The sequence below is a fragment of the Acanthopagrus latus genome, chromosome 17 (assembly GCF_904848185.1).
Source record: "Acanthopagrus latus isolate v.2019 chromosome 17, fAcaLat1.1, whole genome shotgun sequence".
Taxonomy (NCBI): domain Eukaryota; kingdom Metazoa; phylum Chordata; class Actinopteri; order Spariformes; family Sparidae; genus Acanthopagrus; species Acanthopagrus latus.
In genome coordinates this window covers 24840042-24867120 of record NC_051055.1, presented here as the reverse complement: position 1 = coordinate 24867120, position 27079 = coordinate 24840042, and the positions used below count along the sequence as shown (strand labels likewise).

The following is a 27079-nucleotide window of genomic DNA, read 5'->3' as shown; positions in this document are numbered from 1 at the left end:
TTGCAAAAGTGTTTTTGAATATTGAATGTTTGAAAAAGCAGCACAACTCTGAAAGAACTTCTCTTCTCTGTTCATCTTTCATGGTGTGCTGTAAGAGCTGAAGAAAAGGTAAGACACCCTAACTTCTATATGACACATCAACTCATGAACATTCATGCTGAAACAACTTAATTCTAGAAGCTTAAATACTGAATCACATGACTTCACAAATTTAAAAGTAACAACAATAATAGTAATAATAAAAATAATAATACATTTATGTCAGGGTACATAAAGACAATTTATACATAACAACACTCTAAAGACACAACAAGAGACTGCTGCTCCAGCTGCTCCAGCTCCCTGTCTGTCTCATCCTCCAGCTCTGACATGGACCTCCAGCCTGGGTCACATTCAGGAGTCACTGCAGGAGAATCAGGACAGAACTAAAGTCCAGACCTCTGTTCTGACCTTCACTGCTTCTCGCCTTCATCATAGAAAGATAATCTCATGTACTGCAGTCTACAGCAAACAAGATGGCAGCTCTCAGTCAGTTAGCACCAGTTTGACAGCTGATGTTTCATGTGAGTTAATTTGTCTTCTTGTGAAATTCATCAAACTTTTACACATTATAATTGATATATTTTTTCTTATCCTCTTTTATTAAGCTTGAATCAGGGCTGAAACACTCAATTAGACAGTCTATTAATACATGAGGTGATAAAGGTGCTCTGATCATGACTTTTGTGGCTGATCACCAATCACTAATTGATGGAAGCAGTATTGGCCAATGATTGATCATCAGTAAGAAGAATGCTTCTTTACCTTATTGTTACCTTTAGTTGTCAGCTATCAGTGGCATAATAAAAACACAATTAAAATGTTGAGGAAATAATGAGATTTATTTTGCTCAATAAGATAATAATATAAATGTTTGAACACAAAACATTCTGTGTGTCAGTCTGAGATGTTTCAGTCTTTGTACCATGAAGCCACGACTCCACCAGCTGGTCACTGCTGGTATCTGGTTACATATCTGAACACAGTTTGGTAACATGATGTTAAGTATCTGTAACTGTAAACTCAAAGTACTTCTACCTCCAACTGTACTCAGCTGAAATACTGTTACTGTAAACATGTTGTGTTGTCACTAAACTGCACTTCACTGTTTAACACTTCATGTTCTTTAAATAGAAACTTTCAGCTCTACTGAGTGTTTCACTCTGCTGGAAGCTGTTAGCTCTGTTAGCTGTTAGCTCTGTTGGCTGTTAGCTCTGTTAGCTGTTGGCTCTATTAGCTCTTAGCTCTGTTAGCTGTTAGCTGTGTTAGCTGTTAGCTCTGTTAGCTGTTAGCTCTGTTAGCTGTTAGCTCTGTTAGCTGTTGGCTCTCTTAGTCAAAGACAGCATGACTCTACTGCTCACTGGCTGCTAACAGCTAACTAGCTTTTTTACTGCTGACTTCAATTTTGATTTGCTGTCCCCTCTTGGTTCGATGTGTTTTTAATTAGATCCTACCAGCAAGTCCTTTGTGACTGATCACACTACAGTATTTGAAACAAATACTAGATGGTAACAATCAGTGGCCGATCAAATCCGAGCATCTTCTGTAATTCATCAACAGAAAAAGACATAATACATGTTCAATACAGGAAAAAGAATTGTCAACAATCTTAAGTGATCAATCAAAAGGATTTGTTTTCAAAGGATATCTTTAAATAAATCTATATTGGAAATTAGGTTTGAAGGGATCTTTGTAAACACTGACAGTGTCATTATTCTATAACATTACATTGTGCAATCAACATTTACATTCATAAATTCAAGTAAAAAATAACTACAATTACAGATTCACCCAAAAACACCACAGTGTCAGTCAGTCCCTCTGGTCCAGTACCAGAGAACAGCAGAGTGACTCTGACATGCAGCAGTACTGCCAACCCTGCAGTAAGGAGCTACACCTGGTACAGAGCTGACGGAGGTCAGGAGGTTTTCATGGGGACTGGAAATGTTTTAGAAATCACAGCTTCTGAAGTCAGAGGTTCTTTCTTCTGCGAGGCTGAAAACCAACTTGGAGCTGAATGATCCGACACCAGACAAATAGAAGTTCAATGTATGTATCAAATTTCAAAATGATATGTCTATATACCCTGATGGATCTCACTATTTGCAGTGAACTTATTTACAAATAATGATAAAATTATATAATGGTGGCTTTCCTAGTTATCTATCAAGAAGTAGTGACCAAAAGCAAATAGTAGTTACCATCTTTTACTTATACAAGTACTTGCCATCCGCGGTCACTAGTTACAAAGTTATGTCATTGTGACATTACAACTTAAAAAGAAAAATGTGACATAATCTGCCCCTAATTTCATTAAAATGTAAAGTTAGACAGATAAATAGGTATGGGGTGATATAAGATGTTATTGTAATTATTACTATTGTAATTACAATTACAGATTCACCCAAAAACACCACAGTGTCAGTCAGTCCCTCTGGTCCAGTACCAGAAAACAGCATTGTGACTCTGACATGCAGCAGTTCTGCCAACCCTGCAGTAAAGAACTACACCTGGTACAGAGCTGACGGAGGTCAGGAGACTGTCATGGGGACTGGACATGTTTTAAACATTAAAGCTTCCAGAGACAGTGGTCCTTTTTTCTGCGAGGCGGAAAATGCTATTGGAACAAGCTCCTGAACAAGCTCAAGAGGGGTTTAAAAAACGCTGTCTAGCTCACTAATGTTCAGTCACAACAGTCATGACAGCATCATATGCATGTCAGGCTTCCAGAGACAGTGGTCCTTTTTTCTGCGAGGCAGAAAATGCTATTGGATCTGGACGGTCCAACATCAGTCCAATAGATGTTCACTGTAAGTATCACAAGTGGTCTTTGGTGTTTGATGTGAACTGCCACCTGGATCTTTCTCCCTTTGTCCACCGACTCCTGGTTACAAACTTTAACCAATTCCCTGTTGATCCTTTGACCGGTCTCTAAGAGATAACTTCATTAATGGCACTGCATTTATTCTTATTATGTATTATTATAATCTTTTTTTTGTTTGTTTTTGTGTTTCTTTGTCATTAGTTCCTTTGTCTCATCTTGTGTCATGTGTTCACATTTGTCACTTGTACTGCACCTAAAAAAAAGGGGAAAAAAGATCAAAAATGACTTTAGCTGACTCATGTCTGTCTTCTCTGTGTTCATCACAGTTGCTCCACAGATCCTGTCCTCATATGGCTGCATTCAAACTGCAGACCAGCTCAACTGTTCCTGTGAGACTGTGGGGAATCCTCCTCCTGCTCTACAGTGGTATTTGGATGGGTTACCTGTCAATCACTCTGACAGGTTTGCAATCAGCAGTGAGCCTCTAAACGTCTCTGGTCTGAGGAGCATCATCACTGTGAGTCAACCACAACAGAGGGATCTTTCCACTTTGCTCTGCCACAGCTCCAACTCCCTGGGATCAGCTACTCAGGGATTTTTGGTCTACAGCCTCGAGCCTCACGGTTGGTCTTTGTGCTCAAAACAGGTTCTGTTGATTTTTGGAAACTATCACAATTTCCAGAATTTTCTTTTCTTTTATATACATAAATTCAACTCATTCATTAATTTATTCAGCTAATCACTACATGCACACTGAAGTATTTCCTTAGTTTTTTATTCAAACAGATATGTGACTGGGGAACATAGAGAGCTAGTAGCTACGAGAGGGGCACACACTGAAACAACATACAGGTTGAGGGGTGTTTGTTTACAACCTGTGTGTGCTTCAGGGAGAACATAAACTGGGAACAGGGTGATATGTAAGTCAGTGGTTAAGATTAGGGTTATGTCAAGGTTGAGGTAAGAGTTGGCCATGTAGTGATTAGGTTCTCTAGGAAAAGAATGAGAAAAAGTCTATGTAATGTCCTCAAAAGCGTCAACATATGGTGTGTGTGTGTGTGCAGGGGTTTAGCAAGCTTTTTAGGGCAATGGATGTGGTGGTGTTTTTTTGAAAACAATTTTAGGATGGGCGGGGGGTGGTGGTATGTAACGCTGTTACTGTGATGATAAATTACACCTAAATATTGAACCACACCCTGACGTGTAAATGTGACATCTGTCTTGGTTCATTTAATTTAACTTAAAATATGGACAACTGACCGCATAATATATAAATCAGAAACAGGAATACTTTACAGCAGCTCCTATTCAAAGTAAAAAATATGCAGAAAAAAAAACTATATATTCTGCATATTTATGATAGAAGCCTACTGCAACTGTACTTTTTTATCATTAAATGTTATTTTATACATTCTCTCTGCTACATGTAAACTGGGTCTGTACTGTATTTGCAGAGCATCTTTTTTGTGCGAGGTTCTGATTCCTTTGCCTGTTTGTTTGCGAGCTGAATCGCTGAACATCGTTATTCTACTTGGTAGTTTTCGTCTATCATATGATGTGTTTGTGAAAATGCAGCACAGTGACGACACATACATTTCATACACATGTGACATCTGTAATGCAAACAAAGTCTCTCTCTCTCTATGATTATGATAGTAATAAATAATTTAAGATGTTAAAAACAATGTCTGCAGTTTTTTTTACATTACATTAATTTCACAGGTCATTACAGACAACTTTTTAAACTACAGTACACGTGCTACAGTACTGTTCAGCCTCTGTAGCCCCAGTGCTTTCTGTAAAAAGTGAATGCACATCTATAAATCATTTCCATGTTTATCAGCTGCACATTTTCAACAGGAAAGGACTCTCTGTCTGTGCTAGTGGCATCTCAGATGTGGCTATGGTGTGCAACATGAAGCCGGATCTATAATATAATACTCAGCCATAAAAGAACAGAATATGATTAAAGTCCATATTGCCCGGCCCTACAGGGGACTAAAAAATGTTTTGACGGATGTGCTATTTTCTACAGCTGTTTTCACCGTCACATAACTGCACAGTTTGCTATATTGGCTATTGATTATTGTTTAGACTCTTATTTAGGCAATTATTTCAGAAGATGATTAAAACACTGTCAAAAAATAACAACCTCTCAGGAGATGCTGACATTTGAGGAAAATAAACCATCTGCTGCTCAGAATGACTGAATATAATTATACTGCCATCTAGTGTAGGCAAATAGAAAAAGGAAAATGGAAACGACCTCACATAGTCAAGAGAGAGGAGGGAGATGAAGCATACAGACTGCCAGATGTTGCTGCTGGGAAGGAGTTTCACCCTACAACAGCAAACCACAAGATGAAGACAAGACAGGAGATTTCATACTTGGCCTCACATAGTCCTTCCAACCCACATTAAGGCTGGTGGGGTCAACGACCCACAAGTGGCCCTAATGGCTCTGAAACTTAGAGCTCACACGGGTCCTTCACAGCTCTGTAAGGACACTCCCACTCAGAGTTTAAAAGCCTGCAAGTCCCCTCCAGTTAGTTATAACTCTCCAAAGAAAAGAGTGATCTGGAACAATCAACAGACTTTATGTTCTATAAAAAATGAAATCATTGTATCTGTTGTGCTGTTCCTGTTGGTTATGAGTCAGTGCGTAGTTAAGAAGTGATTTAAAATAAGCTGAAGCTGTCAATGTTCACTGTCCTTGTCTCATAGCGATGTGAGAACAGTGTGTTAAATGAGTGTTGCACATCAGGGTCGCTTCACAGCTGAGTGCTGAGTTTTATCTGATTATTCATAGTAATTTAATTTATCAGTTGATAAATCAGTTTTTTTGTATCACTTTTTGATTCTTGTGTTGGCCAGACCATAGATTTGAAATGGTTGGTATAACAAACAATGTTACGTCATTGTATGTGTCCAAGTACTGACTATTTGGGCTGCTTAAAACCTCTCTCACATTTCACTACCACACCCATCGACTACTAAGTGTGACTTCCTGATCTTCAAGTCAACTCTTGCAGGCGGCTGAAATAAAATAAAGGTGCAAAAACATTTGAGGAACTTCACTCTTCTCTATATCGTTTATCTGCCTGCTTGAAAGAACTGGAGAAAATGTAAGTAAGTCAAGTTAATGTTTTAATTAATAGAGACACAATGTGTTTGTCACTTTTGCCTTCAACATACGTTATTGCTTCCTTTTTTTCCGCTCGATCACTATTTCGTCTTCTACTTAGAGATTAACATTAGCAGCCTGTTGAAGCATTCATACACATTTCGTTACGCGGGCATTTTGCCGTACCACGGGCAGAAATATTGCCGTTAAGTGCCTTCGTAACTTGAATTTTTCGTTAAATAGGGTCTTTGTAAGCCGGGGTTCCACTGTACATTCAGCAGATTTCTGATTAGAGTGCTATCAATGGCATAAATGAGTTCTCCTCATGCCCAGAATCTTGGAAATACATATTTGGTTTACATTTCTATCACATTTAGATCCTACAATACACACATTTACAATTTGGTGCATGAAAATGACATATTACAGAGGTCACTGACCTCTAGCTGACCCCAGAGGTCAAATTAACAATGCCTCCACATCTTAGATTAAAGGGATAGTTCATGTTTTTTGAAGTGGGGTCATATAAAGTACATATCTATAGTTGATCTGTTCTCTAGCGTAATCACCGGTCAGTGCAGCCTCAGTTTGGAGAAGTAGAGAGCTGCTCCAGCCCAGACGCTCAGCTTTGTACTGCAGTGAACGGGGTCCAGAGAAAAAGTAAAATTTAACCACTTAAAACAAGGCTCACCTTAAATAATCTAAAACAGTTCAAGTGTACGTTGTATAGGGAAAATCCACACCGCTTTACATCGCTGTCAGACCTGCCTTTCTTTTGGCAAAACATTTTTGTCAACCGTAGAACCTCTGTGTCCCTACACAGTTGCACTACTGCGTAGGTATACGGAGATTCGACAGTCTGTTAAGTTTTATTTTTATGGAAAGTAAACCTCTCGTCCAGCAACCGGGCCTCACACTGTATTTTGCCGCTTGCAGATCGCTTGTTGCCCAGGTGCATTAATGCGTAGCGATACGGAGGTTCTACGGTTGAGAAAATGTAGTGCCAAAAGAAAGGGCTGTCTGACGGCGACGTAAAGCGGTGTGAATTTTCCCTATACAACATACACTTACGGCTCTCTACTTCTCCAAACTGAGGCTGTGCTGATCGGTGATTACGGTAGGGAACAGATCGACTATAGATATGTACTTTATATGACCCCACTTCAAAAAACACAAACTATCCCTTTAAAGCTTATGTCCTAAAGAACAATCCCTGAAAGTTTCATGCTTCTTTCATAAAAAGCAAGATTACTGAGCTTAACAGCTCCACTATTTTCACAATTTTAACCTCTTCCAGCCCTCTTATTCTACAGCTTTTCAGCCTTTTTCACCTTTTTAAGCTCTTTCAGCCCTCTTACTCTACAGCATTTCACCTTTTGAGCCTTTTTCATCTTTTTGTCACAATTTTAAGCTCTTATAGCCTATAACCTTTCAGCTTTTCTGCCTTTTCAGCCTTTTCTGCAAATTCTTGACCATTCTTATAGCTGTATGCATTTTCTAGTACATTCAGCAGATTTCTGAAATAACTTCAGCCTTTAGCATTCACAATTTTCTAGTTTAATTTTTGCAAATCTCTCACAGTAAGAAGAAAAGTTGTTATCAATTTTGTTGAATATCTTCATCATCAGTCCTTTATAGAAGCCTAACAAATTTGTAAGAATCGCACTTTAGATTAGTAAAGACTCATCTACTTTTTCAGCTACAGCTTTTAAAGTAGTGATGTGATTTACAGAATCTAATTTTGTTGTCATTCATTTGAGTTTCAGTGTCTAAGAATCCCTTACAGGCTTCTTTGGAGCCTTTCCTACACTGACATTGATCAAAAAAGAATTACATAATGAAATATGAAATGTACTAAAGATGTGAATTGTTCCATGTGTGTTCTCCAGAGTTTCTGCCTCTCCTGACACACAGAGATGGCTGCAGCTCTGACTGTCCTTCTCATCGGCTGTCTGCTGCAAAGTGAGTTCAAGTTCATTCAGCAGCACAGGCTGCAGCAAAGTAAAGATACAGTGAGCTACAAAAGTCTTCAGCTGCTTTTTGTAGAACTTTATTCCAACAGGAGTGCAATTTTCTTTTCTTTAAACACTGAGAGAAAAAAACAATTTGAAAACAAATAAAAACTTTTTTATCTAAAAAATGTCCAGCTATTACTGTAAAGCAGTTTTCACTTGAACATGCTCAAAGATTTGTGTCTTGTGTTTCAGCTGCCCTGTGTGGACAGTTCAAGACCATTATACCACAGACTATAAAAGTCCTGAGTGGATCCTGTGTGACCATCCCCTGCTCCTTTGATGTAGAGGACCAGTATATCTCACGTATTGATGGAACATGTAGAGCAATGTGGAAATCTGATGAACAGACTGTTGTGTTTGACAGCAGTAATCCACAATCAAGTGCAATACAAGGAGAACTGAAAGGAGACTTGACAAGAAGAGACTGCAGCACAACCCTGAACAACATGAGACCTGAGCACAGCAAGGAATATTTATTAAGAGTGCAATGTGATCACTTCAAACATAGTTTTCGTGACCAGAAGTTGCACATTTCAGTCACAGGTAGGTTTTACAGTCCATTTCCCAACACTTCAGTCATAAGATCCTTCTAGACCTGCTGTGACATTGTGTTGCATTTACTGCATTCTGCAAATAAAGTAAAGATGGAGAGTAATGATTACTGTTTATTTATTCATTGGTTCAAATGTTCTTTCCCACCAGATGATCCACCCACACCGACTCTGACTCCGTCCACACTGAAGGTGGAGGAGGGAACCTCAGTGAGTTTGAAGTGCTCTGCTCCAGCTCCCTGTCTGTCTCATCCTCCAGCTCTGACATGGACCTCCAGCCTGGGTCACATTCAGGAGTCACTGCAGGAGAATCTGGACAGAACTAAAGTCCAGACCTCTGTTCTGACCTTCACTGCTTCTCGCCTTCATCACGGAAAGATAATCTCCTGTACTGCAGTCTACAACAAACAAGATGGCAGCTCTCAGTCAGTTAGCACCAGTTTGACAGCTGATGTTTCACGTGAGTTCACTTTTCCTAAGGTGACATTCATTCATTCATCATTTGACATATCATGTAAAAAAATATATATATATATAAAAAAAAAATTAATTCAGAAAAAAGAAATAGGACAAATAATTGTATAACAAAGAATTAGGGAAACATTCTGTGTGTCAGTCTGAGATGTTTCAGTCTTTGTACCATGAAGCCACGACTCCACCAGCTGGTCACTGCTGGTATCTGGTTACATGTCTGAACACAGTTTGGTAAAATGATGTTAAGTATCTGTAACTGTAAACTCAAAGTACTTCTACCTCCAACTGTACTCAGCTGAAATACTGTTACTGTAAACATGTTGTGTTGTCACTAAACTGCACTTCACTGTTTCACACTTCATGTTCTTTAAATAGAAACTTTCAGTTCTACTGAGTGTTTCAATCTGCTGAGAGCTGTTAGCTCTGTTAGCTGTTAGCTCTGTTTGCTGTTAGCTCTGTTAGCTGTTAGCTCTGTTAGCTGTTAGCTCTGTTAGCTGTTGGCTCTCTTAGCCAAACACAGCAGGACTCTACTGCTCACTGGCTGCTAACAGCTAACAGTTAACTAGCTCTCTTATTGCTGACTTCAGTTTGGATTTACAGTTCCCTCTTGGTTCGATATGTTTTTAGGTCCTACCAGCAAGTCCTTTGTGACTGATGACAACAATCAGTGGCTGATCAAACCCGAGCATCTTTTGTAATCCATCAACAGAAACAGACATAATACAGAAAAAAGAATTGTCAACAATCTTAATAATTAATCGAAAGTATTTTTTCTGAGAGAATAACTTTAAAAAACTGCAATCAACATTTCCTTCATAATGATCAGTCCAAGTCTAAACACATCTACAAAATAAAGGAGTGTGAGGACAAAACAGGAGCTTAACAGTCATTTTGGATCATTTTATGACTAAAGTGAACATGCTGAGATTTTAGCAAAGCAGCCCAACAATGAAATTTCCTCATTACTGTAAAGCAGTATTCACTTGTTCTTATTCAAAGATTTGTGTCTTGTGTTTCAGGGTCTTCACAGTTTATCGCCTTCATGCCACAGACTATAGAGGTTCTGAGTGGATCCTGTGTGACCATCCCCTGCTCCTTTGATGTAGAGGACACATATAAATCAAACGTGGATGAAACATGTAGAGCAGTGTGGAAAAATGATCAAGGGACTGTTGTGTTTAACAGCAGGAATCCACAAACTACAGGACATTTGACAGGACATTTGACAGGAAAGTTAACAAACAGAGACTGCACCACAACCCTGAACAACATGAGACCTGAGAACAGCATGAAGTATTTTTTCGGACTTGAATGCGACAATGGCCTTGAATATGATTTTAAAACAAGACAGATGGACATTTCGGTCAAAGGTAAGTTTTAAAGTAAATTTTCTTACACCTCAGTCAACAGCTCCTTGTAGAATTTCTTTGACCTTATTTTGCTTTTACTGTATGTAAATAAAATAAAGATGTAGAGTAATTATTACTGTTTATTAATTGATTGGTTCAAATGTTTTTTCCCACCAGATGATCCACCCACACCGACTCTGACTCCGTCCACACTGAAGGTGGAGGAGGGAACCTCAGTGAGTTTGAAGTGCTCTGCTCCAGCTCCCTGTCTGTCTCATCCTCCAGCTCTGACATGGACCTCCAGCCTGGGTCACATTCGGGGCTCACTGCAGGAGAATCTGGACAGAACTAAAGTCCAGACCTCTGTTCTGACCTTCACTGCTTCTCGCCCTCATCATGGAAAGATAATCTCCTGTACTGCAGTCTACAACAAACAAGATGGCAGCTCTCAGTCAGTTAGCACCAGTTTGACAGCTGATGTTTCATGTGAGTTCACTTGTCTTCTTGTGAAATTCATCATAATTTTAAACATTATAATTGATGTAGTTTTTCTTAGTTTCTTTGACTTAGTTTGAATCAGGGCTGAAACAGTTAATTTAGACAGTCTATTAATACATTAGTAGTTAAAGGTGCTCTGATCATGACTTTTGTGGCTGATCACCAATCACTAGTTGATGGAGGCAGTATTGGCCAATGCTGATCATCGATTAGAAGAATGCTTCTTTAATTTACTATTAACTCAAGCTGTCAGTTATTAGTGTCATAGTAAAAGCACCATTAAAATATTGAAGAAATAATTAGATTTATTTTGCTTGATAAGATAATAATACAAATAATTTACACTTAATTAACACTGTAAAAACAGAATCAATTAATAATTGTGTAACTAAAAATTAGGGAAACAACGATCAGTGATGGCAACAATCAGTGGCTGATCAAAGCTGAGCATCTTTTGTAATCCATCAACAGAAACAGACCTAATACAGAAAAAAGAATTGTCAACAATATTGATAAGTAATTCATCGAAAGTATTTTTTTTGAAAGATTATTTTTAAAAAAAATGCAGTCACCATTTCCTTCATAATGATCAGTCCAAGTCTAAACACATCTACAAAACAAAGGAGTGTGAGGACAAAACAGGAGCTTTACAGTCATTTTGGATAATTTTATGAATAAAGTGATCATGCTTAGATTTTAGCAAAGCAACCTCACAATAAAATTTCCTCATTACTGTAAAGCAGTATTCACTTGTTCTTATTCAAAGATTTGTGTTTTGTGTTTCAGTGTCTTCACAGTTTATCACCTTCATGCCACAGACTATAGAGGTTCTGAGTGGATCCTGTGTGAACATCCCCTGCTCCTTTGGCGTAGAGGACAAATATAAAACAAAAGAGGATGAAACATGTAGAGCAGTGTGGAAAAGTGATCAAGGGACTGTTGTGTTTAACAGCAGGAATCCACAAACTACAGGACATTTGACAGGACATTTGACAGGAAACTTAAAAAACAGAGACTGCACCACAACACTGAACAACATGAGACCTGAGAACAGCATGAAGTATTTTTTCAGACTTGAATGCAATGGTGTGCAATATAATTTTTTACAAAAACAGGTGGACATTTCAGTCAAAGGTAAGTTTTAAAGACCATCTTCTTACACTTCATTCAACTGCTCCATGTAGAACTGCTTTGACTTCATTTTGTTTTATTGTATGTTGTAAAGCTCCTCCACTGAACCGCCACCATATCGTGGTGGAGGGGTTTGAGTACCCGAATGATCGTAGGAGCTATGTTGTCTGGGGCTTGATGCCCCTGGTAGGGTCTCCCAAGGCAAACAGGTCCTAGGTGATGGGTCAGACTGAGCGGTTCCAACGCCCCCAATGAGAAGTAGAATAAAAAGGCCCGGAATGGCGTTAACGGGGCCCCACCCTGGAGCCAGGCCTGGGGTTGGGGCTCGCAGGCGAGTGCCTGGTGACCGGGTCTTAGCCCGCGGGACCCGGCCGGGCTCAGCCCGAAAGAGCGACGTGGGCCCGCCCTCCAGTAGGTTCACCACCCGCAGGAGGGTTCAGAAGGGGCCGGTGCTAAGTGATTTGGGTGGCGGTCGTGGGCAGGGGCCCCGACGACCCAATCCCTGGGCGGTGACTCTGGCCATGGGGACATGGAATGTCACCTCGCTGGTGGGGGGGAAGAGCATGAGCTAGTGCGGGAGGTTGAGCGGTACCGGCTAGAGATAGTCGGGCTCACCTCCACGCACAGCCTGGGCTCTGGAACCCAACTCCTTGAGAGAGGCTGGACTCTCTTCCACTCTGGAGTTGCCTACGGTGAGAGGCGGCGAGCTGGTGTGAGCTTGCTTATAGCTCCTCAGCTCAGCCACCATGTGTTGGAGTTTTCCCCGGTGAACGAGAGGATTGTTTCCCTGCGCCTTCACGCTGGGGGTAGGTCTCTCACTGTTGTTTCGGCTTACGGGCCGAACAGCAGTGTAGAGTACCCGGTCTTCTTGGAGGCCCTGGGAGGGGTACTGGAGGGTGCTCCAACCGGGGACTCCGTTGTTCTACTGGGGGACTTCAACGCTCACGTGGGCATTGACAGTGTTACCTGGAGGGGTGTGATTGGGAGGAACGGCCTCCCTGATCTGAACCAGAGTGGTGTTTTGTTATTGGACTTCTGTGCTATTCACAGTTTGTCCATAACGAACACCATGTTCAAGCATAAGGGTGTCCATCAGTGCACGTGGCACCAGGACACCCTAGGCTGGAGGTCAATGATCGACTTTGTGGTCGTGTCATCTGACCTTCGGTCGTATGTCTTGGACACTCGGGTGAAGAGAGGGGCTGAGCTGTCAACTGATCACCACCTGGTGGTGAGTTGGATCCGCTGGCAGGCGAGGAAGCTGGACAGACTCGGCAGACCCAAACGCACTGTGAGGGTCTGTTGGGAACATCTGGCGGAACCCTCTGTCAGGGAGGTCTTCAACTCCCACCTCCGGGAGAGCTTTGACCAGATCCTGAGTGGAGACTGGGGACATTGAGTCCGAATGGACCATGTTCTCCACTTCCATTGTTGACGCGGCTGTTCGGAGCTGTGGCCGTAAGGTCTCCGGTGCCTGTCGTGGTGGCAATGCCTGAACCCGGTGGTGGACACCGGAAGTAAGGGATGCTGTCAAGCTGAAGAAGGAGTGCTATCGAGCATGGCTGGCTTGGGGGACTCCTGAGGCAGCTGACGGGTACCGGCAGGCCAAACGTGCTTCGGCAAGGGCGGTCGCGGAAGCAAAAACTCAGGTCTGGGAAAAGTTCGGGGAGGCCATGGAGGAGGACTACCGGTCAGCCTCGAGGAAATTCTGGCAAGCCATCTATCGCCTCAGGAGGGGGAAGCAGGTCTCCACCAACACTGTTTACGGTGGGGGTGGGGAGCTGTTGACCTCGACTGGGGATATTGTCTGGCGGTGGAAGGAATACTTTGAGGATCTCCTCAATCCCACTGACACACCTTCCATAGAGGAAGCAGGGGCTGGGGACTCAGAGTTGGATTCATTCCGCAGGGCGGTGGGGCGCTCCCTTAGAGATAGGATGAGGAGCTCTGTCACCCGGGAGGAGCTTGGAGCAGAGCCACTGCTCCTCCACATCGAGAGGAGCCAGCTGAGGTGGCTCGGGCATCTTTATCAGATGCCCCCTGGACGCCTTTCTCGGGAGGTGTTCCTGGCATGCCCCACTGGGAGGAGACCCCGAGGAAGACCCAGGACATGCTGGAGTGACTATGTCGCTCGGCTGGCCTGGGAACGCCTTGGGATGCTCCCGGAGGAGCTAGGGGAAGTGTCCGGGGTGAGGGAAGTCTGGGTGTCCCTGCTCAGGCAGCTGCCCCCGTGACCCGGCCCCGGATAAGCGGGAGAAAATGGATGGATGGATGGCTGTATGTTGTTAATAAAATAAAGATGGAGAGTAATGATTGCTGTTTATTTATTGATTGGTCCAATTGTACTTTCCCACCAGATGATCCACCCACACCGACTCTGACTCCGTCCACACTGAAGGTGGAGGAGGGAACCTCAGTGAGTTTGAAGTGCTCTGCTCCAGCTCCCTGTCTGTCTCATCCTCCAGCTCTGACATGGACCTCCAGCCTGGGTCACATTCAGGAGTCACTGCAGGAGAATCTGGACAGAACTAAAGTCCAGACCTCTGTTCTGAACTTCACTGCTTCTCGCCTTCATCATGGAAAGATAATCTCCTGTACTGCAGTCTACAACAAACAAGATGGCAGCTCTCAGTCAGTTAGCACCAGTTTGACAGCTGATGTTTTGTGTGAGTTCATTTGTCTTCTTGTGAAATTCATCATAATTACAAACTCTTAGTTTTCATGACTTTGTCTGAATCAGGGATGAAACAATTATTCCAATATTGCTTAAGTTGATCAACTCAAAATATGAGGATTTTCAGCTTTTTTCTATTTTATAACATTGTAAATTAAACTTCTGGGTTTTGGACTGTTGCTCAGACACGAGGTTATTTTAAATCCCTCATTTATCCCTCATTTACATTATAGGATAATGTTCCCCAGAAAATGTAGCAGAGAAAATTTACCTTAGAATGATTTACTTACCAGATGTGGTAGATTTTAAGTATTCAAAATATTTTCCCCAACTTTTTAAATGCCAACATAATATATAAGCAATCACTCAGTGATTTCAATGAGCAGATACATTTGTATAGGATTCCTTGCAGTGGGTAGAATCCACATCACAAGAGAAAAAATGAAATGATTTTAACCTGCAAAGCACTTTGGGGGTCAATTTCTTTGGGGGGAAAATGGGGCATAATCTGCATTTATTTAATTGCGAATATGTTATAACAGCACAACTATTGATGATACAAATAATTTTACATTTTTCAGACTCACCCAAACACACCACAGTGTCAGTCAGTCCCTCTGGTCCAGTACCAGAAAACAGCATTGTGACTCTGACATGCAGCAGTACTGCCAACCCAGCAGTAAGGAGCTACACCTGGTACAGAGCTGACGGAGGTCAGGAGACTGTCATGGGGACTGGACATGTTTTAAACATTAAAGCTTCAAGAGACATTGGTCCTTTTTTCTGCGAGGCAGAAAATGCTATTGGATCTGGACGGTCCAACATCAGTCAAATAGATGTTCACAGTAAGTATCAAAAGTGGTCTTTGGTGTCTGATGTGAACTGCCACCTGGATCTTTCTCCCTTTGTCCATCGACTCCTGGTTACAAACTTTAACCAATTCCCTGTCAGTGTTTTAATCGGTAAAATTGTTGCTCTAAACACAGAGACACAGAAAAAAAAAAGTTACTTCATACAAAACAAATGCAAAGTATCTTGACTAGTGATCTCAAACCTTTGAGCCCCACTGTAAACATGTCCAACTCCCTGGGATCAGCTACTCAGAGATTTTGTGTCTGCAGCCTTGAGCCTCACGGTTTGTCTTTGTGCTCAGTACAGGTTCTGTCGATTAAATGAAAGCTATCATGATTTCTAGAATTTTCTCAGACACTATAGTATTTCCCTCATTATGATTTAAAATCTAGAATAAGACCTACCCTCAAAACTAATTTATTCTTCCTTGCTAATATTTGCCTGTGTCACAGGCAATGCATACGAGATGACCGAGCCACTGTTGAATAAAAGTGACCCTCAACAGTGATCTGACGAGTGTTATGTTATTTCTTCTGACAGGTCCTGAACAGTATCTTGGACCGTACAGTGGACTTCTTCTCTTGGCTGGTGCTGCTGTATTTCTCTGTGTGAACGTCTTCTTCACAGTCTGCGTGGTGTTGCTTTGGTATGATGTTACAATAGATTATATAGATTTTATTGAAAGCTGATTAGGAGAAGGATGGTCTATAGAAGAAAGAATTTAATGAGTGTTTGTTTCTCTTTTTTCCTAAAAGCAAAGCGAGAAAGAGTGTGAAGCCAAAAGAAGAGGACAGAACCTACATGTCACTGGAGCGTAGAGACTTATCTCCAGAGTATGACGTCATCGGCCAAACTCCAAAATGACCACGTCAGCTTCCTCTGACGATGAGCCTGATAATTATCAGATAACATACTGAAAGGTTTTATTGCTTTTTTCATACTTCATATTTTGTTACTCTGCTCTCTCTTGAAATGCTTCAAATTCACACTTAGTTATGAGTGTTTGAGTATTTATTTTTTGCTGAGAAACATTCATGAGACATTACAAGTATAAAATATAATTCAAATGAATACTTTCTCCATGAAAACTTTCATGTAAAATGATATCAAGTCTGTTTCAAACTTCATCATAGTGTGCTTGATTACACTATATGTTAATGCTTCAGGTGGTGAGGTTTTCACTTCTGTTGGTCTTGAAGTTCAGCTGGTCTGCAGTAGTAGGTTTGATTTAGAGCAGAAAATACATTTTGACTGAGGAGCCAAGACATCGTTCTCATGATTTTTTTAATAGGAAGTGAAATATTGTGAAGGAATATGGACAGAACAGGATTCATGTGGCTCTTGGAAGAAACAAGTGTAATTACAAAATGACTGTCTCAACACTGAGCTTCATCTAGCAATACTAGAGAATGTCCTCCCAAACAGAGTAACGGCACGTGTTTTGGCAAATAGTCTCTGGAGTCCATGGTAAATATAGGGCAAAGGAGTGTGAGGGAAATGTCCCTTTATTATTCTGATATGTTCTTGTATATGAAATCTAAGAAATACTGTCAATAATATAGAGTGCATAGGTGAGAACTCAGTTAAGTATGTATATATTGAGATAATGTGTAACCTGAGGTCGATGTGGAGATGGTGGGAATTGTTTTTGTGAGTTCACATGTAACCTTGTGACTGCTGCAATTGTGCATATTGGGTTCTGATATTATAAAATGATAAGGAGAGACGCCTCTCTTCAGTCATCATCTATGTGCAGCTGATGAGTGACTCTTGCTTGCAAACAATAAAGAACTTCTAGAAGAGAAATATGTCGAACTCGGTGTTTTGACCAACTCTCATCTGCAGTAGACACAACAGGAGGAAGTGAGGTGACTTTAATTCATTACGGACAGTTTGAAATCAAATGATCAAAACCGATAAAGCAGAACCGACAATATCTCCTTCCTCTCCAAATTGTGCTGCCTACATTACCCACAATGTAATTTAACCACTGAGTGACATCATTGAAGGCAGTTTATGAGAACAGTTATGTTTGAAAAGTTATGTTTTAGTCATTCATTTTGCACAAATAATGTCCTGTTGGTAAATGCAATACCTGCCATATTGACCCTCGCCTTCACACATTTACACACTGATGGCAGAGGCGGAAGCTGCAGTTCACACATTTACACATTGATGGCGGAGGCGGAAGCTGCAATTCACACATTTGTTCTCTCGCTGATTCAACAGCCATCAAGAGCATTTTAGGGTGAAGTGTCTTGCTCAAGGACACTTCAACACGCAGCCAGTGGAACCACACTGCAGGTTGATTTGATCAGTATTAAATATAACAATGTTATTGTTTTTATAGTAACTGTGTAAATCACTTTGATAATAAAGGCTAATTACACAGTTTTGTCATGAATAATTCATTTTCGTGACTCAAAGTGAAAACTAGGATCAAGATGTTGATCTAAAAAAAAAAAAAAAAATTATTCTCACACCATGTTCATTTCTGTGACTTCCTGATTTTCAAGTAAACCTTTGCAGAGTATTTCAAAAAGCAGCACAACTCTGAAGGAACTTCACTTCTCTGTTCATCTTTCATGGTGTGCTGAAGAAAAGGTAAGTTACGTTTATGACACATCAACTCGTGAACATTCATGCGGATAGATCTAAATTCTAGAAGCTTAAATATTGAATTACGTGACTTCAGATTAGTGAGCAATTTCAAAAGCAGAAAGGAAAAAGCAACTGAAAGGGAGAAACATTTCTATTAAACAATAAAATGTCAGGCTTTTCCTGCTATTTCCTGAATTGTAACTCTTCAGATAGAATGATAAAACAAATACTATCAAACTTTATTGAAAGGACAGACAAGGTGAACTCGACAAAAAACACAGAAAAGAAACAAAAGACGCTCCTGAAGGAGGAAAGACTACACTATTCTTAGTTCTGGATTTGTGAAAATTTAACAAACAAAAAACACTCTGAAGAGGAAAGCACACAGGCTATGAAAATGATCTACTCTATGTATATACAAAATTTCAACAGAAAGCGCTCCACAAGGAGGAAAACAAAGGCTATGAAATACTAAACTGAAAATCAAAATCCTTAACCAAAAAAATGTATGAAAACAAAATCACTCTTCTCAAGAGAATACAAAACAGTAAATAAAAATTGGCAATACTTAACTCTTTGGATAACAAGGCTGTGAACAGGGCTGGATGTACACGACAAGACGACAAAATACTCTGGCAACGCAGACAGAGGAAGACAAAGACTTTATACACCAGGGAGGGGAGCACAGGTGGAAACAATCAAGGATTTGGGTAGTTTTGTGTCGGTCGCAAACGTGTCGTTCGAACAAACAGATCTTTTCAGTAAACGAAGTGAACGGGATCACTTCATGGACTGATTTGTTCCTTTCTCAGTTCAGTTGAGCTCAGCCACGATCATGCCGGCTGAGAGTGGAACTGCCGCGACACACACAGAGAACTGTGAGGACGTGATTCTCGTTCGCGCTGTGATTCGTTTATGAGTCACGAACCTACTGCACACAGAGAACTGACGCTGAGGACGTGATTCTCGTTCACGTACTGTGCTGAAAATGGTGCTGTGTCACTCACCCAGGGCAGAGGAGATGATTCATGTTCAGTAACCGTAAAATTAGCGCTGTGTTGCTAACATCCGTGTAGCATCATATTAAGTGATTTTACTGTGCACAGAGGACACTTTCACCGTGTAATAATTTTAGTGCATGTATACCACTCAGAGCAGCGCTGCGTCTCCCACGAATGATTGCGCACCGTCCCTCAGTAAGTGAACGTGAACCTCAGGGCTGAATTATTAACTGAATGACGGATCGTTTGGCTGCTAATCAGTTCAGGGAGTTGGAACGCACTGAACGATTCAGTGAACGAATCTTTTGAACGAATCATTTTACTGAACAGATTCTAGAGATTCAGTTCAGTAAAAAGAACTGCCGTTCCCATTACTAGATTAGGGATGAAGCCAGACCGGTGACACAAGAGGAAGGGCAAGTGACCTAAAAGGAGAAGAGGGTTACCTTTCAAAATAAAACATAAATTTCACAAGACAAAAAACCCAAGACAGGACATCCCTCACCGCGGTGTGACAATAAAATGTTTTATTTTTGATTGTGTTTTTGGACATTGTCACTTTTGGGTGAATTTTTGTCTTACACAACTTTTAGCTCTGTAAATACATAGAAACTACATGAATAAAATATGCAATGTTTATTACTTTTGCCTGCAACATACAGTTTGATGTCCTGTGTTCTTGTTCAATGTCAAAGTATCAGGAAATAATTTGCTTCTGCAAATTCCTAACAATGAGTAGAAACACTGAAACAGTAGGTTACTCTTTGTTAAGCAAAATTGAATCAACAAAACTTCATAAAGTTAAATACCTAGAATAATTTAACTATGCTGGGATTCAGTTCACTTTCAGAGTCTCAGAATCCTCTACAGTCTTCTTTGGAGCCTTTTCTACATTGACATTGATCAAAAAAGGAACATAGGGTCACAAAACATTTCTCAATCTGCACCATCTGCGCATATAAGTGGCCTAAACATCGAACACTTATAAGTCAGTTGATGGAAGATGAAATGTACTAACGATGTGAATTGTTCCATGTGTGTTCTCCAGAGTTTCTGCCTCTCCTGACACACAGAGATGGCTGCAGCTCTGACTGTCCTTCTCATCGGCTGTCTGCTGCAAAGTGAGTTCAAGTTCATTCACATTTGGATCGACGATATAAAAACTATAAATATGTCACGTTAATTAGAAATTCAGCCCAAAGTACATGATCTGTAATACATGCTGCAGCAAATAAAGGATGGAGTGAACTAAAGAAGTCTTCTGCTGCATTTCTCTTACAATAAAAAAAAAAAAATCTAAACGTTTAGAAAAAAATTTGATAATAAAGAATATTTATTTTAGATGATTTCATGATTAAAGGTTTAGTGCTGAGCAACCAAATGGTAAAATGTTCTTCTCTTACTGTGAAGCAGTTTTCACTTCAGCATGCTCAAAGATGTGTGTCTTGTGTTTCAGCTGCCCTGTGTGGACGGACTGAGGTCTTTATACCACAGACTATAAAAGTCCTGAGTGGATCCTGTGTGACCATCCCCTGCTCCTTTGATGTAGAGGACCAGTATATCTCACGTATTGATGGAACATGTGGAGCAATGTGGAAATCTGATGTACAGACTGTTGTGTTTAACAGCAGTAATCCACAATCAAGTGCAATACAAGGAGAACTGAAAGGAGACTTGAAAAGAAGAGACTGCAGCACAACCCTGAACAACATGAGACCTGAGCACAGCAAAGAATATTGCTTAAGAGTGCAATGTGATGTGTTCAAATTTAATTTTCATGACCAGAAGTTGCACATTTCAGTCACAGGTAGGTTTTACAGTCCATTTCCCAACACTTCAGCCATAAGATCCTTCTAGACCTGCCGTGACCTTGTGTTGCATTTACTGCATTCTGCAAATAAAGTAAAGATGGAGAGTAATGATTACTGTTTATTTATTGATTGGTTCAAATGTTTTTTTCCCACCAGATGATCCACCCACACCGACTCTGACTCCGTCCACACTGAAGGTGGAGGAGGGAACCTCAGTGAGTTTGAAGTGCTCTGCTCCAGCTCCCTGTCTGTCTCATCCTCCAGCTCTGACATGGACCTCCAGCCTGGGTCACATTCAGGACTCACTGCAGGAGAATCTGGACAGAACTAAAGTCCAGACCTCTGTTCTGACCTTCACTGCTTCTCGCCTTCATCACGGACAGATAATCTCCTGTACTGCAGTCTACAACAAACAAGATGGCAGCTCTCAGTCAGTTAGCACCAGTTTGACAGCTGATGTTTCATGTGAGTTAATTTGTCTTCTTGTGAAATTCATCAAACTTTTACACATTATAATTGATATATTTTTTCTTATCCTTTTTTACTTAGCTTGAATCAGGGCTGAAACAATCAATTAAACAGTCTGTTAATGCATTAGGTGATAAAGGTGCTCTGATCATGACTTTTGTGGCTGATCACCAATCACTAATTGATAGAGCAGTATTGGCCGATGATTGATCATCAATCAGAAGAATGCTTCTTTACCTTATTGTTACCTTTAGTTGTCAGTTATCAGTGGCATAATAAAAAACAATTAAAATGTTGAGGAAAGATTTATTTTGCTCAGTAAGATAATAATATAAATGTTTGAACACAAAACATTCTGTGTGTCAGTCTGAGATGTTTCAGTCTTTGTACCATGAAGCCACGACTCCACCAGCTGGTCACTGCTGGTATCTGGTCACATGTCTGAACACAGTTTGGTAAAATGATGTTAAGTTTCTGTAACTGTAAACTCAAAGTACTTCTACCTCCAACTGTACTCAGCTGAAATACTGTTACTGTAAACATGTTGTGTTGTCACTAAACTGCACTTCACTGTTTAACACTTCATGTTCTTTAAATAGAAACTTTCAGCTCTAATGAGTGTTTCACTCTGCTGGAAGCTGTTAGCTCTGTTAGCTGTTAGCTCTGTTAGCTGTTTAGACATCACAGCTTCTGAAGTCAGAGATTCTTTTTTCTGCAAGACTGAAAACCGACTTGGGAGCTGAACAATCCGACACCAGACAAGTAGAAGTTCAATGTATGTATCAAATTTCAAAATGATATGTCTTTATACCCTGATGGATCTCACTGTTTGCAGTGAACTTATTAACAAATAATGATAAAATTATATAATGGTGGCTTTCCTAGTTATCTATCAAGAAGTAGTGACCAAAAGCGAATACTAGTTACCATCTTGTACTTACACAAGTATTTGCCGTCTGCGGTCACCAGTTACAAAGTTGAGTTATTGTGACATTACAACTTAAAAGAAAAATGTGACATAATCTGCCCCTAATTTCATTAAAATATAAAGTTAGACACATAAATAGGTATGAGGTGATATAAAATGTTATTGTAAGTCTTGATTAAAAAAAAAATGTGACAATAGTTTGTCTGTGGTGAATTTCTGTTATCCCAACAATAGTGAATCAGGACATTCCTGAACAAGCTCAAGAGGGGTTTAAAAAAAGCTGTCTAGCTCACTAATGTTCAGTCACAACAGTCATGACAGCATCATATGCATGTCAACCATGGCTGAATGCTCGGCTTGTCCATTGTGTCTCAGACACAAAAAATTAATGAATTGCATGTGTCAACATGTTATGGGTTCCAAACTAAAGATCTGTGTCCTAACTGAGATTAAATTTAAAGTGATTACAGTATATTTTAGTTCCATTTTAAGAGCATACAGTGTCAATCAGATAATCTTATTATTTTGTCCAGGATAAACATATTTCTTACATTGTCCCATTCATTTCCACAACAATTTTCTCTTTTCCTAATTTAATTATTTCTTTCTTCAGACTCACCCAAACACACCACAGTGTCAGTCAGTCCCTCTGGTCCAGTACCAGAAAACAGCATTGTGACTCTGACATGCAGCAGTTTTGCCAACCCTGCAGTAAAGAACTACACCTGGTACAGAGCTGACAGAGGCCAGGAGACTGTCATGGGGACTGGACATGTTTTAAACATTAAAGCTTCCAGAGACAGTGGTCCTTTTTTCTGCGAGGCAGAAAATGCTATTGGATCTGGACGGTCCAACATCAGTCAAATAGATGTTCACTTTAAGTATCACAAGTGGTCTTTGGTGTTTGATGTGAACTGCCACCTGGATCTTTCTCCCTTTGTCTGCCGACTCCTGGTTACAAACTTAAACCAATTCCCCGTTGATCCTTTGACCGGTTTCTAAGTGATAAACTTCATTAATGGCACTGCATTTATTCTTATTATCTATTATTATAATCTTTTTTTGTTTGTTTTTGTGTTTCTTTGTTATCAGTTCCTTTATCTCATCTTGTGTCATGTGTTCACATTTGTCACTTGTACTGCACCTGAAAAAAAAAAAAAAAAGATCAAAAATGACTTTAGCTGACTCATGTCTGTCTTCTCTGTGTTCATCACAGTTGCTCCACAGATCCTGTCCTCATATGGCTGCATTCAAACTGCAGACCAGCTCAACTGTTCCTGTGAGACTGTGGGGAATCCTCCTCCTGCTCTACAGTGGTATTTGGATGGGTTACCTGTCAATCACTCTGACAGGTTTGCAATCAGCAGTGGGCCTCTAAACGTCTCTGGTCTGAGGAGCATCATCACTGTGAGTCAACCACAACAGAGGGATCTTTCCACTTTGCTCTGCCACAGCTCCAACTCCCTGGGATCAGCTACTCAGAGATTTTTGGTCTACAGCCTCGAGCCTCACGGTTTGTCTTTGTGCTCAATACAGGTTCTGTTGATTATTGGAAACTATCACAATTTCCAGAATTTTCAAAATGTTGCAAAATGTATCACAGACTATGCACACAGGATGACTGGACCACTGTTGAAGAAGTCTTCGTTGTTGAAAAGTAACCCCCAACAGTGATCTGATGAGTGTTATGTTATTTCTTCTGACAGGTCCTGAACAGTATCTTGGACCGTACAGTGGACTTCTTCTCTTGGCTGGTGCTGCTGTATTTCTCTGTGTGAACATCTTCTTCACAGTCTACGTGGTGTTGCTTTGGTATGATGTTACAATAGATTATATAGATTTTATTGAAAGCTCTGCTGATTAGGAGAAGGATGGTCTATAGAAGAAATAATTTAATGAGTATTTGTTTCTCTTTTTTCCTTAAAGCAAAGCAAGAAAGAGTGTGAAGCCAAAAGAGGAGGACAGAACCTACATGTCACTGGAGCGTAGAGACTTATCTCCAGAGTATGACGTCATCGGCCACACTCCAAAATGACCACGTCAGCTTCCTCTGACGATGAGCCTGATAATTATCAGGTAACATACTGAAAGGTTTTATTGCTTTTTTCATACTTCATATTTTGTTACTCTGCTCTCTCTTGAAATGCTTCAAATTCACAGTTATGAGTGTTTGAGTATTTATTTTTTGCTGAGAAACATTCACAAAACATTAGAAGTATAAAATGTAATTCAGATGAATACTTTCTCCATGAAAACTTTCATGTAAAATGATATCAAGTCTGTTTCAAACTTCATCATAGTGTGCTTGATTACACTATATGTTAATGCTTCAGGTGGTGAGGTTTTCACTTCTGTTGGTCTTGAAGTTCAGCTGGTCTGCAGTAGTAGGTTTGATTTAGAGCAGAAAATACATTTTGAATGAAGAGACAAGACATCTTTCTTGTGATTTTCTTAATAGGAAGTGAAATATTGTGAAGGAATATGGACAGAACAGGATTCATGTGGCACTTGATGGAAGAAACAAGACTCAGAAACAAAGTGTAATTACAAAATGACTGTCTCAACACTGAGCTTCATCTAGCAATACTAGAGAATGTCCTCCCAAACAGAGTAACGGCACGTGTTTTGGCAAATACTCTCTGGAGTCCATGGTAAATATAGGGCAAAGGAGTGTGAGGGAAATGCCCCTTTATTATTTTGATATGTTCTTGTATATGAAATCTAAGAAATACTAGAGTGCATAGGTGAGAACTCAGTTAAGTATGTATATATTGAGATAATGTGTAACCTGAGGTCGATGTGGAGATGGTGGGAATTGTTTTTGTGAGTTCACATGTAACCTTGTGACTGCTGCAATTGTGCATATTGGGTTCTGATATTATAAAATGATAAGGAGAGACCGCCTCTCTTCAGTCATCATCTATGTGCAGCTGATGAGTGACTCTTGCTTGCAAACAATAAAGAACTTCTAGAAGAGAAACATTATGTCGAACTCTGTGTTTTGACCAACTCTCATCTGCAGTAGACACAACAGGAGGAAGTGAGGTGACTTTAATTCATTACGGACAGTTTGAAATCAAATGATCAAAACCGATAAAGCAGAACCGACAATATCTCCTTTTATTCTCCATAAGTTCTCCTTCCTCTTCAAATTGTGCTGCCTACATTCAAGATTCAAGATTCAAGATTCAAGATTCAAGAGTTTTTATTATCATTGGACATTCACATGTCAATCAATGAAATTTTCTTTGCAACCCCCGTGCATAAGGTAATAAAGTAGTAAAAATATAGAAGAGCATGCAATAAAAATAGAAATATTTATAAATATAATAAGAAAAGAGGAAGAGAGTATGTACATCAGAACTGTAGTATGTACATAAGAACTGTAGTATATACATATGTTATGTATACGATTGGTGCGGTTGGGTGGTAATATATACATTAACAGTAAGGTACCGTTAATTAGTCCGTTGGACATAAAAAAAAAGTGCAGTGTGCGTTCAGCAGCTTAGTCTATTTTCCTGCAGTGCAGGGGGTGATAGCTTTGACAGCTCTTGGAAAGAAGCTGTCCCTCAGTCTGTTGGTGGTGGTGCGGATATTCCTGTACCGCTTTCCTGATGGAAGCGGTACGAACAGTCTGTGGCCCGGGTGGCTGGGGTCCGTGGCGATGGCTCTTGCTCTCCTCTTGACTCGGTCTCCGTATATAGAGTCCAAGTCAGGGAGGGGGCAGCCCACGATGCCCTGTGCAGTTTTAACCACCCGTGCCAGTTGTTTCCTCTCCTGTGCCGTGCAGCTGCCATACCACACGGTCACACTGAGGCAGAGGATGCTTTCTATTGTCGCTCTGTAGAAGTTCACGAGCAGACGAGAGGAGAGTCCAGCCCGTTTCAGTTTCCTGAGGAAGAAGAGCCTTTGTTGGGCCTTCTTCACCAGGCGGCAGGTGTTCAGGGACCAGGAGAGATCAGATGTGATGTGGAGGCCCAGGAACTTGATGTTGTCCACACGCTCCACCACTTCTCCGTCCATGAGGAGGGGGGCGTGCTCAGTCTTCCTGGACCTCCTGAAGTCCACGATGACCTCCTTGGTCTTTCCTGTGTTCAGCACCAAGTTGTTGGCTGAACACCACTGTGTGAGCTGGTGTACCTCCTCTCTGTAGTGGGTCTCGTTGTTCTCTGAGATGAGGCCCACTACTGTAGTGTCGTCCGCGAACTTCACAACTGTGTTGGTGGAATGGATGGCAGCACAGTCTTGAGTGAACAGGGTAAAGAGGACTGGGCTGAGCACACACCCCTGTGGCGTGCCCGTGCTGAGGACCATAGGGGAGGATGTTTTGTTCCCTATTCTCACCACCTGAGGCCTGTTGGTGAGAAAGTCTCTGATCCATTGGCACAGTGATGCGGGCAGACCCACCGCGTGTAGCTTCAGCACCAGCTTGTCTGGGATGACGGTGTTGAAAGCTGAGCTGAAGTCTACAAACAGCATCCTGGCATAGGTGTCGGGCTGCTGCAGGTGGGTCAGGGCAGTGTGCAGGGTGATGGAGACAGCATCCTCTGTGGACCGATTCCCTCTGTAGGCGAACTGAAGGTTGTCCAGGTCCGAGGGGATGAGGCCTCTGATGTGCCTGAGAAGAATCCGCTCAAAGCACTTCATGATTACAGGGGTCAGAGCAACAGGCCTGTAATCATTCAGGCAGGTGGGGGATGTCTTCTTCGGTACCGGTATGATGATGGAGGACTTGA

At 40.9% G+C, this 27079-nt stretch overlaps 2 protein-coding genes across 6 annotated transcripts; both read left to right on the top strand.

The window, feature by feature from the left end:
- Positions 1-38: 38 nt before the first annotated feature.
- On the top strand, positions 39-25353 carry LOC119006736 (sialic acid-binding Ig-like lectin 12). 5 transcript variants are annotated; one of them, XM_037075777.1, is made up of 12 exons: positions 39-108; positions 7877-7949; positions 8195-8545; positions 8705-9013; positions 10047-10397; positions 10554-10862; positions 11661-12008; positions 14363-14671; positions 15261-15524; positions 23557-23853; positions 24047-24152; positions 24267-25353. In XM_037075777.1, exons 2-12 carry the CDS (start codon positions 7904-7906, stop codon positions 24373-24375), a joined length of 2799 nt encoding a protein of 932 aa, XP_036931672.1. In that variant the 5' UTR covers positions 39-108; positions 7877-7903; the 3' UTR covers positions 24376-25353. The 5 variants fall into 5 exon arrangements, 4 of the variants coding, with proteins under 4 accessions (XP_036931672.1, XP_036931671.1, XP_036931674.1 ...); XR_005070877.1 differs by lacking the exons at positions 39-108; positions 23557-23853; positions 24047-24152 and adding exons at positions 5863-5988; positions 16072-16177; positions 16287-17102 and having other exon boundaries at positions 25085-25350; XM_037075776.1 differs by lacking the exon at positions 39-108 and adding an exon at positions 5863-5988 and having other exon boundaries at positions 24267-25352.
- On the top strand, positions 2458-5595 carry LOC119005725 (protein amalgam-like). Its single transcript, XM_037073594.1, has 4 exons — positions 2458-2613; positions 2762-2849; positions 3190-3486; positions 5588-5595. The coding sequence occupies exons 1-4, from the start codon at positions 2584-2586 to the stop codon at positions 5593-5595; spliced, it is 423 nt and encodes a 140-aa protein (XP_036929489.1). The 5' UTR covers positions 2458-2583.
- Positions 25354-27079: the final 1726 nt, after the last annotated feature.

What these genes read in the sequence shown, in the direction of transcription:
- LOC119006736 (XM_037075777.1), top strand. Translation starts at nt 7,904, where the DNA reads ATGGCTGCAGCTCTGACTGTCCTTCTCATCGGCTGTCTGCTGCAAA. An exon ending in GATGGACATTTCGGTCAAAG is followed by an intron (nt 10,398 to 10,553) that starts GTAAGTTTTAAA and finishes TTTTCCCACCAG; the next exon opens with ATGATCCACCCACACCGACT. An exon ending in CAGTCAAATAGATGTTCACA is followed by an intron (nt 15,525 to 23,556) that starts GTAAGTATCAAA and finishes TGTTCATCACAG; the next exon opens with TTGCTCCACAGATCCTGTCC.
- LOC119005725 (XM_037073594.1), top strand. Translation starts at nt 2,584, where the DNA reads ATGGGGACTGGACATGTTTTAAACATTAAA. An exon ending in GACATGTTTTAAACATTAAA is followed by an intron (nt 2,614 to 2,761) that starts GCTTCCAGAGAC and finishes TATGCATGTCAG; the next exon opens with GCTTCCAGAGACAGTGGTCC. An exon ending in CAGTCCAATAGATGTTCACT is followed by an intron (nt 2,850 to 3,189) that starts GTAAGTATCACA and finishes TGTTCATCACAG; the next exon opens with TTGCTCCACAGATCCTGTCC.